General features: G+C 36.7%; 1 protein-coding gene across 1 annotated transcript; it reads left to right on the forward strand.

The window, feature by feature from the left end:
* Window positions 1-11211: 11211 nt before the first annotated feature.
* On the forward strand, window positions 11212-15028 carry LOC113054547 (prolactin-releasing peptide receptor-like). The gene is made up of 2 exons (XM_026220165.1): window positions 11212-12330; window positions 13516-15028. Exons 1-2 carry the CDS (start codon window positions 11849-11851, stop codon window positions 14150-14152), a joined length of 1119 nt encoding a protein of 372 aa, XP_026075950.1. The 5' UTR covers window positions 11212-11848; the 3' UTR covers window positions 14153-15028.
* Window positions 15029-15312: the final 284 nt, after the last annotated feature.

The raw sequence follows: 15312 nt of genomic DNA on the forward strand, positions 1-15312 counted from the left end.
TTACACATTTCAACTTCAAACTACAGCTTTCCAAAAACTTCCACTATGATTACAGATACATGTATAGATAGAGAAAGCTAAGATTCATGCACCGAGATTGTTCTAAGCTCTTTCACAACCACATGTAATATGGACAAAGCCAATTTTTTTACAGAAAAAATAAATACATTTGAAACTGCTTCTCTTTCTGTAGCTAATGTTTGCTTTAGAGAGGAAAAAGCTTCCAGAAAAAGACTCATATATATATATATATATATATATACTGTATATACATACATTCACACACACACACACACATATATATGATATATATAGCCCAGGCCTAAAAGCCTGTATAAAGCACAGGTCTGATTGCTCATGGAAACCCGAATGGCCGTTCCAGCACAATGTTCCCTCATCAGAGTAAAGTAAGGCTCTCTTCATCAGTGATTCATACTGCTGATGTAACAGCATGTGGAGCCGCTCTGCACGCACACAATATGCACACACAGTCGCTTCATGAATATACTGAAAAGAATGTAGTCAACAGCCTAGGAAAAACTAAATCTAGTCTGTCTGTCTGTCTAATCACATTAAAAGAAATAGAAATATAGATATGTCAAGTTTACTAAATTCATGGTTCATTAATGCCCCCTTCAGGATGTAATTACATAGTAATTTTCCTTATCAGTTGTTGTAAAACGACATTTTACATTATACATTTATACAATGGGGGAAATATTTACTTGATCCCCTGCTGATTTTGTAAGTTTGCCCACTTACAAAGAAATGAAGGTTCCGTAACTCTTATGGTAGGTATATTTTAACGGATAGAGACAGAATACCAAGCAAAAATTCCAGAAAAAAACACATTATATTAAGGTTAGAAAATGATTTGCATTTAAGTGAGTGAAATAAGTATTTGATCCCCAGGCAAAGCATGACTTAGTACTTGATGCAGAAGGCCTTGTTGGCAAGCACAGAGGTAAAAGATTTCTTGTAGTTGGTCACCAGGTTGGCACACATCTCAGGAGGGATTTTGGTCCACTCCTCTTTAATGATTCTCTCTAAGTCCTTAAGGTTTCTTGACTGTCGTTTGGCAACTGGAAGTTTCAGCTCCCGCCACAGATTTTCTATAGGATTGAGGTCTGGATACTGGCTAGGCCTCTCCATGTCCTTAAAGGGGTCATATGATGCAATTAAAATGTTTTCCTTTCTCTTTGGAATGTTACAAGCTCTTGGTGCATAAAGAAGATTTGTAAAGTTGCAAAGACTAAAGTCTTAAATCCAAAGAGAAATTCTTTTAAAAAGTTCAATTAGTCTACCCCCCCCATAAAATGACACGTTCTAACACGCCCCCACATCTCTATGTCACTCCGTGGGAAGATTTGCATAATACCGCCCAGAAATGCAAAAAAACTTTTATTCTCGTTGTAATATTGTTGTTGCTGCCGCTGCCACCGCCCCCATGTCGTATGATGCTGTGTGCTTCACTGTGAAAGCAAAACTTTGTTTGGTCTTCCAAAAGTGGACGCTTCGTCATGTTTGGACCTGATCCGTGCTGGTCGCTGAGGAAATACATCAACTTTGCACTGTGGATCGCCAATATGCACTGGATAGCTGGCCAATTAGAGAGCACCTCGCTTTTCAGAAAAATTGACACGTTTCAGAAGGCGGGGCACAGAGGAGAAACAATAATGTACAGTATGTGGAAAATAATGTGTTTTTTTAACCTTAAACCACATAAACACATTTCATTACACCAAATAATGTTCTTTTTAGCAGTATCATGTGACCCCTTTAATGTGTTTCTTCTTGAGCCACTTCTGTGTTGCCTTGGCTGGATGTTTCGGGTGATTGTTATGCTAGAAGACCCATCCATGACCCATCTTCAGTGTTCTGGCTGAGGGAAGGATGTTCTCGTCACAAATTTTACAGTATGGCCCCATTCACCCGTCATGGTCCATTCACCCATCAATGAGGTGAAGTCATTCAGCAGAAAAACAGCCTCAAAGCACATTTCAACCTCTGTGCTTGACTGTAGGGATGGTGTTCTTGTGGTCACAGTCAGCATTTATCTTCAAACACGGCAAGTTGAGTTAATGCCAAAGAGCTACATTTTGGTTTCTCCCAAGCCATCTCTAAATCATTTAGATGTGCTTTGGCAACCTCTTAACGGGCCTGTACATGTGCCTTCTTGAGCAGGGTAACCTGCAGGATTTCAGTTCATTGAGGCATAGTATGCTACCAATGTTTTGCTTTATGACTGGGGTCCCAACTGCCTTAAGATCATTAACAAGCTCCTCCCGTGCAATTTGGGGCTGATCCCTCACCTTTCGTATGATCATCCTTTCCCCATGAGGCAAGATCTTGAACGGAGCTCCAGACCAAGGCTGAATGATGGTTGTTTTGCATTTCTTCCATTTCCAAATAATCGCAACAACAGTTGTCTCTTTCTCACCAAGCTTCTTGTTAATGGTCTTTTAGCCCATTCAAGCCTTGTGCTATTTCTATCCCTTTATTTTATGTATTTTTTCTGGATTCTTTGGTTGATATTCTGTCTCTATCTGTTACAATGAACCTACCATAAAAATTATGACTCTTAATTTCTTTGTAAATGGGCAAACTTACAAAATCAGCAGGGGATCAAATAAATATTTCTCCCATTGTATACAGATACTGTTGGTGTCACACGTTTACACAGCCCTTGCAGAATCTGCAAACTGTTAATAAAAATTGCATGTTATTTTTTATTTAGCGTTGTCCTTAATAAGCTATTTCAAATAAAAGATGTACTCCAAGACAAATTAACTAAATTTATACTTGATTCTTAATACTTTGTTTTATTACCTGAATGGTCCACGACTATTGGTATATTTTGTAATATACTGTGAAATTGTTCTGTAAGTCCCTTGATTTTCCTGAACAGTTTTCCCACTGGTCCTGCAAATTCTTATGTTTACCAGCATATTTTCCATATTTGCACCCTTTCCAACAGTGCCTGTATGTTTGTGAGCTCCATCTTTTCACACTGAGGGATTCATACACAAAAGGATCAAACATTCACTGGTTATCAAGAAGGAAACACGATGCATTAATAGCCAGGGGTGAAAACTATTTGAATTTCAATTATTATAATTTAAATGATTCTTCTTAACATTCTGCAGGTTATGCAATGTGAGCCTATGACCACAACTGTATATATATACAAAGAGAGAGAGATTGAGTGAATAATTTCACTACATTTATAACCAACAACAACCACTTAAAAAAAGCATTCAATACTCCATCATCTTCAGTGTAGACAGATATAGAGCACCGATGGCACCTCCATCTCTAAACCTGCCTTGAATTCAGTCAATGTCAAAACAGTACTTCTTCATTTGCTATTTTTGCATACGTGTGCCTGTTTCACTGATGTGTGGGTTCTTCAAATAGCACACATGCATACTGCACAACAAAGACATGGGAGGATAACAAGCACAGCTGCTGCAAAAGTAGTGCAGATTCATCAGGACAACAGATGAGAGAGCCCTCATAGTAGTTTAAAAGACTTTTCTCATTGTCACTTCAATGCAAAAACCTTCCGATCATCCATTCAGAGCTGAGATGAATGTTGTATGTGGAACAATAGAAGAAAGCACTTTTTGCCTCCAGGTATAATCTGTTGTCATGATGGGCAAAAGCAGCAAAACATCAAGACCACAGTCAATTATTACTGCTTTCTTTACCTCTTAATAATATATACACTACTAAACCATAGAAGTATGCAATTATTCAGAACTGGATTTCAGAACAAATAAAAGAAGTACACTTCAGTTGATAAAAGACTTTTGAATCAACAGTTGCAAAATATATATACGATTTGAAATTTCGGAAACACTTTGCTGAAGCATATCAATTTGGCCTGATAGTGCACTTAAAGGGAAAAGTTATGTTTTTATCTACAATTACAGTAGCTTTAATGGACTGCCGATATTCTAGACTCCTTCCTAGCTCTAAAAATAGTATATTATAAGGCTGGAGTGTGAACCCGTAGTGCTCTAACCTTCAAACATATTCTTGCGAGTGACTGGTTGCGATTTAATGAAAGGGCCAATGGGGAAAGATTATGCCAAAAATATTTCACCTTTCGATTTAAGGATCTTTATACACCAGATTTAAGGCAAATCTGTCATTGTATGTGAGAGGGGAAGAGAGAGAGAAAGCATCAAAGTTACCCTCAGGCCATCCAAGATGTAGATGAGTCTGTTTCTTCTCCAGATTTTGAAAAATGTTACATTCCATCACTTGCTCACCAATGAATCCTTTGCATTGAATAGGTACTGTCATAAAGAGAGTCCAAACAGCTCACAATAATCCACACCAGTCCATCACTTAACGTCTTGTGAAGCTAAAAGCTATATGTTTGTAATTAAGAAAAATCCACCATGAATGAATTTGATCTTTAAAATCTATAATCCACAACAACACTTCCTCCAGTTAAAAAGTCCATCTCCTGTTGTCCTCTAACATTAACATTCACTGACATATTTGTTTTGAACTGTTTTGGGGATGTTTTCACTTCGGTGCTTGATTTGTTTATATTCATATCTCTCCTGGTTCAGACGAAATTACTTTTCAGCAAGATTGATAGGATACTCATATTTTAGATATAACATTTTTTCCGGACTATAAGTCACAATTTTTTTCATAGTTTGGCTGGTCCTGTGACTTATATTCAGTTGAGACTTGTTTATCAAAATTAATTTGACATGAACAGAGAAATGAACCAAGAGAAAACATTACCGTCTCCAGCCGCCAGAGGGCGCTCTATGCTGCTCAGTGCTCCTGTAGTCTACATTGAGCAGGATAGAGCGCCCTCTCGTGGCTGTAGATGGTAATGTTTAAATGCAACTTATAGTCCAGTGCGACGTATATATGTTTTTTTTCCTCATCATGACGTATTTTAGGACTGATGCGACTTATACTCAGGTGCGACTTATAGTCCGAAAAATATGGTAAGCAATTATTGGATAATCATGTTTTTTCGAGTTTTTGCTTTACAAGACATTGCAGTCATGTGGATTACCTGTGGATTTTTGTGATGTTTTTATCAGTTTGGATTCTCATTCGACTGCACCCATAGGATGGATCGACTGGTGACCAAATTATAGAATGCTAGATGGCCTGAGAGTGAGGACATTTTAAGCAAATTTCAATTTTGGGGGGAATTATTCCTTTTTGTTTTTCACTTCTTTTTATATTGTGACATCTATCAGAATGAAAAGGATATACAACAGGGGGAAAATTAGGGCAGGATTTGATTTTATTCAATAGGAACTGAATCACAATAAGTGGGCTATATGTGAAAGCCCACTCATTATGACTGAACACATTACATGCATGGATGAACTGTTCATAAAAACACAGTGCATTAAAAAAGTTCTTCGTCAATTTCATCATGTTCTGCTCCATTTAAATGCTTTTTATGTCTTCAAAACTGCTTAGAAAAGCTGAGAGAAAAGGCTAACCTCAAAACAGTTTGCCATTCAAAACCACGAATACGAATGAAAGCCCTTCCGTTTATGGGACAGCAAACAGTAATGGGGCTTCATACTGAGAAAAACTAACTCTTTCAGAATGTGAACGTCCATTAGCGGTCAAAATAGATTTACAACTAAACAGCAGCTGAAGGCATGTTCTTCCAAACCTGAAGAAAAGACTTGCAGGTTACACAGATTTCGGTCTACACGAGGGTGAATAAAAGATGACAGATTCTGCTTTCACAGAGAAAACACTCCATGTGCTCTGTACAAACATCACAAATGAATGAATCTGTTTTGATGGTCTATCCATGCAAGCTGAGCGCATGATGTGGCATTCAGAGTGCATCAAATACAGACATTCATTTCGTTCTTTACTCATAATAAAATCTGATCATTTCCCATAGCAACACGCAAAAACGGCAGATTAGTGAACACTATTAAAAAGATTTCAGCATCCACAGAGATGCTTTCGGATTTTTAGAGACCTTTAATCGGATTCTCAACTGTGACAACGATCTTACAAACAGAGATGGGAGGCAAGCAAAAGACAGAATATAAGAATGAAGTGAAGTAAAAATAGAGATGTTCGTCATGAGAAAGGGAATTATGTTGTGACGTAGAGAGAAGCTGGGAGCTGTGGTCACTAAAAAGCAAAAAGGATGGATGTTTTGTGAGAAGGAGAGTTAAAAAAGCATGATTTAAATGTACCTTCTTACAACAGAGCTGACGCCATGGATTTATGTGTCCAAAATGATTTATCATCCTTTGGCATCTTCCATAGAAAATGTTCAGCTACATAACGACATAGCAAATAAAAGCCATTAACAACCAGAGAAGACAGCTGCTATTGCCAGGCAAACAGTTCTTGGACAGCAGGACCGTAATTGGCTTGAGCATGTGGAAGCCATCGAGCCCTGATCAAATAAATCTAAATGAAAAGTCACATTGATTCAGTAACAATGATAAATGTCAATAGATTTTTACTGCACATATTTAATTTAAATTGCAGAAATAATCATGAGTCCCCTCAGACTCTGTAATCAGCCTTTTGTCTATCCATCTACAGTATTTATCCATCCAACTGTCAATCCATCCATCCAAAAAAAAACAATTCTATATGCATTTTAAAAAGGCTGTACAAAGAAGTACAAGCAGAAACTGCTAATGCAAATACAGGGCCCTTTTTCAGTCCAAGGTCTGCATATGTAGCACTGCAGTATTATGGAAATAAATATACTAATGCATTCTACAGTACATAGCAGTCTATGAATCATATTCCACGAAACACAGAAAAACATATCTGCTTGTCCTCTTTTGGGAACATGTTTGGAAGCTGTTCATGTATTGCCTTTTAAATACATGCAAATCACATCCGTGTGGAGAATATTTTGTGTAAACTTATGAAAATTAAAACACTAACAGCTTTAAAAAAAATTGACTAAAGCATATTGCAAAAAACTATTTAAGTCATAAAAATAATATGTGCCGAAAGAGTCCTTCAGTAGTCAACTTTGCACCCAAAAGTGTCATATACACGACTCTCAAATAATGTAGCCTAATATAAATTAGAGAATGTGTATCTGTTCTGAATGGGATGGAGGCTGTAAATAGTGTGCTAATTTAAAATTCACTTGCATGAGTAGAAGCGTGTCCCTTGTTTATTATAATAATATGCAGACCAATATGATATTAATTCAGCTTGCAGTAACGCCACTCGCTGATGACGTCAGGTGCCACATTATGTTTTCCCCTAAAGCCCTTCCAGTTCTGATATATGAAATGTCCACAGACAGAGATGCACAAAGAGCATTTCTCTGAATGTCAGAGCTGTGCAGCTCGCTTCAATTGTTTTGTTTATCTCTTCATTACCAGCATGCACTGCAGCAGTGGGAAAATTACTGTTAAAAAGTAGGAGCCAGAAACATCAGATCAGTGAAGATGCTCGGTGTAGATCATTAAGGTAACTCATTAAAACATAGCGGACCAAAAAACAATCAGAGCAAAGAATAAAATGTAATAAAAGCACTTGCGACAAATCAAGTCTCAAAAGCCAAGCAAATGATAATAGTACGCCACTAAATGGTGGTGTAAATTAGAGTCAGTGTTTTTATAGGTCATTACTATTCATCAGAGCAGGTGTTTGCCTGACAGGTGCTTGTTATTGGCAGCACAAAAGAGCTGATTTGTGATCCTCGGGCCATGAATGCTCATCATTTAAAACTAACCACAAAAGTACAGAAAATTAATGCAAGCTCATTCGTTTGCCTTATTATGTTGACCTCTGGGCTTGTATCAAATTAGCATTTTTCCAATTTTACTTATATGGATGGTGTTTTGAGTCACTGCTTACTATTTAACGCTTCTTTGTCCCAAAGGACTAGTTCAACTTTACCCCAGAGTTAACATTTGCTCATTTATTTCCTCACCCTAACGTTGTTCCAAACGTTGATGTTTTCTTTCTTCACATAGACTAAAAGTAGATGAAGAGGTTAGCCTCTGTCCATATTGATCACTATCAATCAGTGTTAAGACAGCTTCATGAGAAAGGTAATCGACAGCAGCTCCATGACGTAGGCTAATCATTGAAAGCTAATCAACATTTTTTTTTAGCGACTCTGCTGGAAAGTAACATTCGTAATAAGAGATGAACTAGCCCTGAACATTTTGTGATAAAAGCAATTTCCTCATATGTACAACAGACATATATGGGTGATTTTACAACTATGACCTGGACATTTTCAGAATTTTTTTTTTTTTTATTATTAAAATATAACTGCTATAATTTGTTTCCCCAGCATGCCTAGATACTTGTCCTGAAGTTGGCAGTGCTGATTTTTAATAAATAATGTTTTTTTTGTTTGTTTGTTTTTTTACATTTTTTTCAGACATCCCAAAATAAATTGTCATTTCCACAACCGAACAAAAACGTGTGTTTTTAGGAACTCAGCATATTTAATTGAATCAGATTTTAGCCTTTCCCTGAATAGTCTGGACTTCTCTGCTGATGTTTTGGGTGCCATCTTAAAGAACAACAGAGAAACTGTCAGGTTTTGTTGTAAACAATAAAATATTTCAATTTAAAACATTCTCTATGACATTATATGTAAAGTTTATGTTTACACTACTTTTAGTACTATAGGCACTAAGCACAGACAATTTCCTTGCCAAGCCAACCTGTCTTTATCACTTCCATGGAGGAGATGTGGAAATGACATTTTCCCCCTTTCCCTCTAATATCTCATGTTTGACTAGCCTGTTAGTGTTAGTTTTAGAATTACCATTAAATAATCTAAAATATCACCTGATGAAATTGTAAAAATGCAGAAATTTTTCAATCGGAATGAATTATGAGTGTTTCAGAAATAACATACGATAAACTCGCAGTATTTCTCAGAGGTTTCCTCTGGAGTGTCAGTTCCTATGGTTACTCAGTATACACATCTAGAGTACTGAGCCTGGGATTGCATTTAATGCAGAGGTGTGGAAATGACAGTGAACCCAAGAAAGTGTTCAACATGTTTAAAATATGTCAAATTGAAAAGAAATATATATATATATATATATATATATATATATATATATATATATATATATATATATATATATATATATATATATATATATATATGTTCCCTTATGTAGTAAATGTGAAAAAAAAAGTGGAAATGTTTTTTTTTTATATATATATCTGTCAATGACAGAAAAAGTAACATAGTTGGAGAATCATGTAAGAATTTTGACTTCAATTTCGGTCGACGTCAGTTTAGGGTGGTCGAGGTTCGTCTCGCGCAACCGTTTTGGCGCCACTTTACATTACAGAGTTAGGTTAAACTATCTAAACTACTTAAACTATCAATCAGACTTTCTTTTTTTTTCTTTTTTGGTGAGTGATAGTTAATTTTATTGCTGGGCTGTTGCCGATTTATAAGATTATTACTCGATAATACGGTTTAATTTATGTACATAATTTTATGAAATTTTGACTTGTGCATTGAGTTTGTTTTTATTTCACGAGTAGCCTATATCGTGCCCATCTTTATATTGCTTTAGCAAATGGCCCCGCAAAGGCACTGTCCACGGTACATTACTTCCTCACGAGCGTAACTTTCTCTGACTAATTAATGAGTAGCATACATAGATAGATAGATAGATATTTTATTTTACCTCAGTTAAGGGGATTAGAGTCTTAAACCCCACCCAACTCTCCTATTCGAACGGTTTTCACTGACTCGGAGTGACAGAATTGAGCTTCAGTTTGCATGAGTAAAGCGGGGGACAGTTGTGAAACACTTGTTGTTACTGCAGCACGTTCGTCTCCCGCTGATGCGTGTGGTTCGCTTGCCGGAGACGGAGCGCTGCGCGCGTCAGATGCGCGCCGGCGCGCCGTTTGGAAACACTCGGCGCACCGCACCGGAGAAAAAGGTGCATTCACACAATTCTCAGAGGCAGGAGTATCGCTTTATCTTAGGTAATGTAATAATTTTATATTCCAAGTTAAATATCCTGGTACTGATCATTTTTACTATACACCGGGTTTTTGTATTTCTACAATTTAGTCAAAGGATATAGCCTATAACAGTATGCATTTATTATGAGTTCTGCATGTAGGCAACATGCTATCCAGGGTGTCAAAAGCTAAGCACCTGTTCAATTTTTGCAGCTTGATTGTGCTATTAATGAGATTTATAACGAGTAATACCTTACGCAGAAGTTACTTAATGCTCAGAAAAAAAAGAAAGAAAAAAAAAACAGAACAAAACTGACACTTGAGTGGTACTCTTTAAATATATACACGCAAGCTATTATTATGTTCTTTTAAAGTTCACGCATGGGTATTCGAGGTACTAATATATAATTTGGAGATAAATAAGGTTTTGTACCTTAGGGTAACGCCTCAGTCCCAGCTTACCTTTTTTTCCCTGTGTTGAGAGGTCATTTGGGAAGCTTTAAGGATGTAACTGAAGACAGGAAGTCTTATTTCTGAATAGAGAATAATTTTCTATTATCAGTATAATATTCTGCTCTTCCAGAGTTAATTAACACTTATGGTTTAGAGAATAAATGGGTTTATTTATGGTACTGCATACTTACTTCCACAAAGAACATAATTATCCTGTCTGGACCTTTTCAGATAGATAAGGCATGACCTTTATTCTGATGTATTTTGTCAAGTGGCTTTTTATCCACTGTCCCCATTAGCAGAATATATGCGATGAGATGCTGCCCTTATGAATATGATGACATTACAAACTTGTGTGAAGTCTTTAGGAATTGTTAATGAACTCCAGATGTATGAAATGCATGAATTTGAAATGTATGAATCTTATACATTATAAGATCTTAAAACCTGATTGGAAAAGGAATATTAATAAGAGAATGCAGTTTGAAACAGTTTAGCATGTTGCACCGTCAACTACTCCTCATTTTATTTATTCATTTCAGCAGCCATAAATATTAAATTCAGTAGCTTCTATAGAGGAATTCCACATTTCATAGTGTAACTTAGATGGCCTACTTTTCATAATTCTTTCCGTACAATGTTTGAAGGAGGGCATTTTATGAAACTGCAAAATTTCACCTTTGCAAAACTGAACTCAGAATGACTGGCATTTAAATTGCATGCATTTTTTTTTTTTATATATATATTTGCACAAATGACATGATTGCAACATTTGAATTAGGGAGTGCTTACCTGCTAAGTTTGACATTTATCCTTCTTATTTGCCTGACAGTGAAAGTACATCAACTTAAACATTTATATTTAATCTCCCTAAAATACACAGAAGTAGCTCCTACTGAGGAATCCCAAATTTCATAGTGCAACTTCAATAGACACAATTCATAATTCTTACCATACAATGCTTAGTAGGGGGGCATTTTATAAAACTGCAAAGTTTCATGTTTTCAAAATTGAACTCCGCAAAACGCATGAAAAGAATGCCAAATTATGAAATGAGTGGCATTTAAGGTAAATAAAAAGTCTTTTTGTATTTTCACAAATTACATGAGTACAATGTTTTGAGTTTAATCAGTGTTTAAGGTTTGACATTCATAATTCTTGACAGTGACGATACACTGGCTCTGTGGAAAAATACATCACTGCAGGCAAAGAATTCTGTGTTTTAAAATCCCTGGATGCTGGAAAGAGTCAACAAAGAGCTATCTTAAGATCTTTGTTTTCTGAAGTCGCTTTCAGACAGGTACATTAAAGCATTTCAACTCACAACTGAACGGTTATGTAACAGAGTATTAAAGACTGAGCGAGAAAAAATGTAAAAGTTAAAGAAGTCACCACTGAAAAGCCCACTCTGATCAACTGTTAATCTGACTATCACACAGCAATGTCCTTTGTGTTTTCGTCCAGCAGGGGGAGGCAGGAGAGTTTTGATCAAAGTATGGAGGGTTCTGGCCTGCAAGGTGGAGAAGATCCTCCTGGAAGCCAAGTGTACGAGGTGATGGTGGTCCAAAACACCACGGTCCCTCACAACTATCCCTTTGCAGACGTCGCCCTGCTGCAGACCTTCAAGCCGCTTATCATCCCCTGTTATGTTCTCGTGCTGCTGGTGGGTGTCTTTGGCAACTACCTTCTGATCTACGTCATCTGCCGCTCGAGGAAGATGCACAACGTCACCAACTTCTTCATCGGCAATCTGGCCTTCTCAGACATGCTGATGTGCGTGACCTGCGTTCCCTTCACGCTGGCCTACGCCTTCAACCCTCACGGGTGGACGTTTGGGCGCTTCATGTGCTACCTGGTGTTCCTGATCCAGCCCGTCACTGTATACGTGTCCGTTTTCACCCTCACGGCTATTGCGGTTGACAGGCAAGTGCAAGCACCTGACCCACTAATGATCTCGCTAATGGCTCACGCCGTTACGAGACGCAGATATCAAAGCTAAGTGTGCTTGAAGTGGGTCAGAACACTTGAGATGAAAGGATGTCCAAGGATGTGCACTGAATGATGATTTTGAAAAGGTTTTGGTCTTTTTTTATGTTAAAGGTCTTTGGAGATCATTAGATGTTTGGCTTAGGAAGTTAATACTGCAATTTGAAACTATACTATCACTATTTCCAATCGCTTTGACAATTTATGTTGACAAAATATACTTTTTAATTACTTTCTTAACTCAAAAAATCACCCCATATTTATGGGGTTATATTTCACCCCATAAATCGCATATAGGAAGAAATAATTATATTTAAATGTAGAAAAATGAAGCATATTTTAGCTTATTTTGGGGGGGGGGGGTTGTGATTTAGATTTTTTTTTCATGACAATTTGTACATGAATTTCATTATTACCACAATTCATTACATTTTTTTTTTCAAATATTTATGCATTTTATTATTCTATTACTGAAACTAAAACATAAAATGAGGTAAAAGTACTTAATGCTAAATATATATATATATATATATATATATATATATATATATATATATATATATATATATATATAAATATATATATATATATATACAAATAAAAATGTAAATACAAAAAATGTATGCAAAACAAAAAATAATTAATTAAATCTTTTTAATATAGTATAAAATGCTATATTAATTCTATTTAAATTATTTTAATTTAAAACAAATAATAAGTAAATTATGAGAATTATTTATGCATTAGTCTATTAATGAGAATGTGATTTTTTAAACCCTGACATTCAAAAAGTAAAATCTCTAGATTAATGTAATAAGAATTTGAAAATATGTGTTTTCATTATTATATGCTTTGATATGAGGATAATATTTGACAGAAAAATAAAAATATTACAGCATTTTTTACTACTGTAAAAATATAACTGTTAATTCTGTTGAGAATTTAAAAAAATATATATAAATGAGAAATTATTTATTACACATGATTGTGATAATGAGAATTTTTGAGAATGAAAAAATATATAATGTTGTAAAATATCTTGATTTTGGGCTAATATTTCAACGGAAAATCATTTGATAATATAATATATAACCATGCTGAAATCTGTGTGTGTTGTAACAGGTACTATGCTACAGTGCACCCTTTGAAGAAGCGAATCTCAATGGCGGCCTGCTCTTACGTGCTGTCTGGGATCTGGCTGCTGTCGTGCGTGCTGGTCGCCCCCGCTGTGGCCCACACGTATCATGTGGAGTTCAGAGACGAGGGTCTGACCATCTGCGAGGAGTTCTGGTTGGGCCAGGAGACCCAGCGGCTGGTGTACGCCTACAGCACGCTGCTACTGACCTACATCCTGCCTTTATCAGCAGTCTGCGTCTCTTACCTCTGCATCTCCGTTAAACTCCGCAACTGTGTGGCCCCCGGACACCGAACACGTGACCAGGCCGAGGCCCAGCGGGCGCGCAAGCGAAAGATCTTCAGGCTGGTGTCTCTCGTGGTGGCGGCATTCGGAGTCTGCTGGCTGCCCATCCACGTGTTCAACATCCTGCGCGACATCGACATCCGCCTCATCAACAAGCGTCATTTTCTGCTGATCCAGCTGCTGTGTCATCTGTGTGCCATGAGCTCGTCCTGCTGCAACCCGTTCTTGTACGCGTGGCTTCACGACCGTTTCCGCGCAGAGCTGCGCAAGATGTTCACCTGCCACCGTCGCATCGGTATACCGGCCAACCACTGCGCCATGGCGAGCGTCGTGCTATGATGCAGTTGTTGGCTTCAGAAAGGCTGAAAACACATGAAGTGCAATTTAAGATCTATAAATGGCCCACGAAATGTACATAAAATAAACATCTGGGTGCAAACAGTGAGAACTGATTGAAACACTTGTGTAATTGAGGGACTGCAAATGCTAACTTGAATGATTCATTATGTGTAATTCATGGAAATGATTCATTGCTATTTGCTGAAATGAAACAGATGATTGTAACCTTCATGTTGGGCTTTTCTCAGAGCACTCAAAGAATCCCACAAGTGTTACATGGCATTCGCAACCCATTTTTTTTCCTGAATGTGATGTTTTATGAGTCAATTTTATCCATCAGGACTGATTGAATGGTGAAAAGTGTCTCTATATGAAATGTGGAGATGTTGGTGACCTTAATTTAAAAAGGAAATGTAAGAGTCTGTGCAAGATATTCTATTTTGAGAGTTAATACAAAAGAATATGTTTTACTTGGAATCACGCAGAATAAATCCAGAAACTTGCATTAAAGAACTTAATAGGGTGAGTTTTGATTTCATGTTAACTCCATTAATGACTGTTTTTTGGCATTTACTTTTCCATTAGCAGTTTCCTGCTTATGAATGATGGATGAGGATCAAGAGGATTTTGTGATCATTCGGTACACTAGAGCTTTATGAGTGTGTAGTGCCATGTGTGAAGCCTCACGTGATAATCAAAGATGTTAAAGTCTGATTCATAATGAAGGGAAGAGCCTAGGTGCAGGCATATGAGCCAAACACACACACACATAGAAAAACAGAGAACAAAGTCATCTGTACTTTGAGGAGAACGCTTCTGTAAGTTTTTCTGTAATTACTGCATGTTATTATTCATTAAAAAAAATATTACAATTGAATCAATTGGTGTTTTGGTGATTTTTTGATTATACTGTTCAAAAGTTTGAGATCAGTACGAAAAGTCTCTTATCCTCAAGTCTTTTGTTTGGTCAAAAATACAGTAAAAACATGAAAATGTAATACAATTGAAAATAGATGTGTTATATCTTCATATATTTTAAAATATCATTATTCCTGATGCAAAGCTGAATTTTCTGCATCATTAAGCTAGTCTTCTGTGTCACATGATCCTTCAGAAATCATTCTAATATGCTGATTAACTAAGATTAATAGATGCTGTAG

Source organism: Carassius auratus, chromosome 35, assembly GCF_003368295.1.
Source record: "Carassius auratus strain Wakin chromosome 35, ASM336829v1, whole genome shotgun sequence".
NCBI lineage: Eukaryota > Metazoa > Chordata > Actinopteri > Cypriniformes > Cyprinidae > Carassius > Carassius auratus.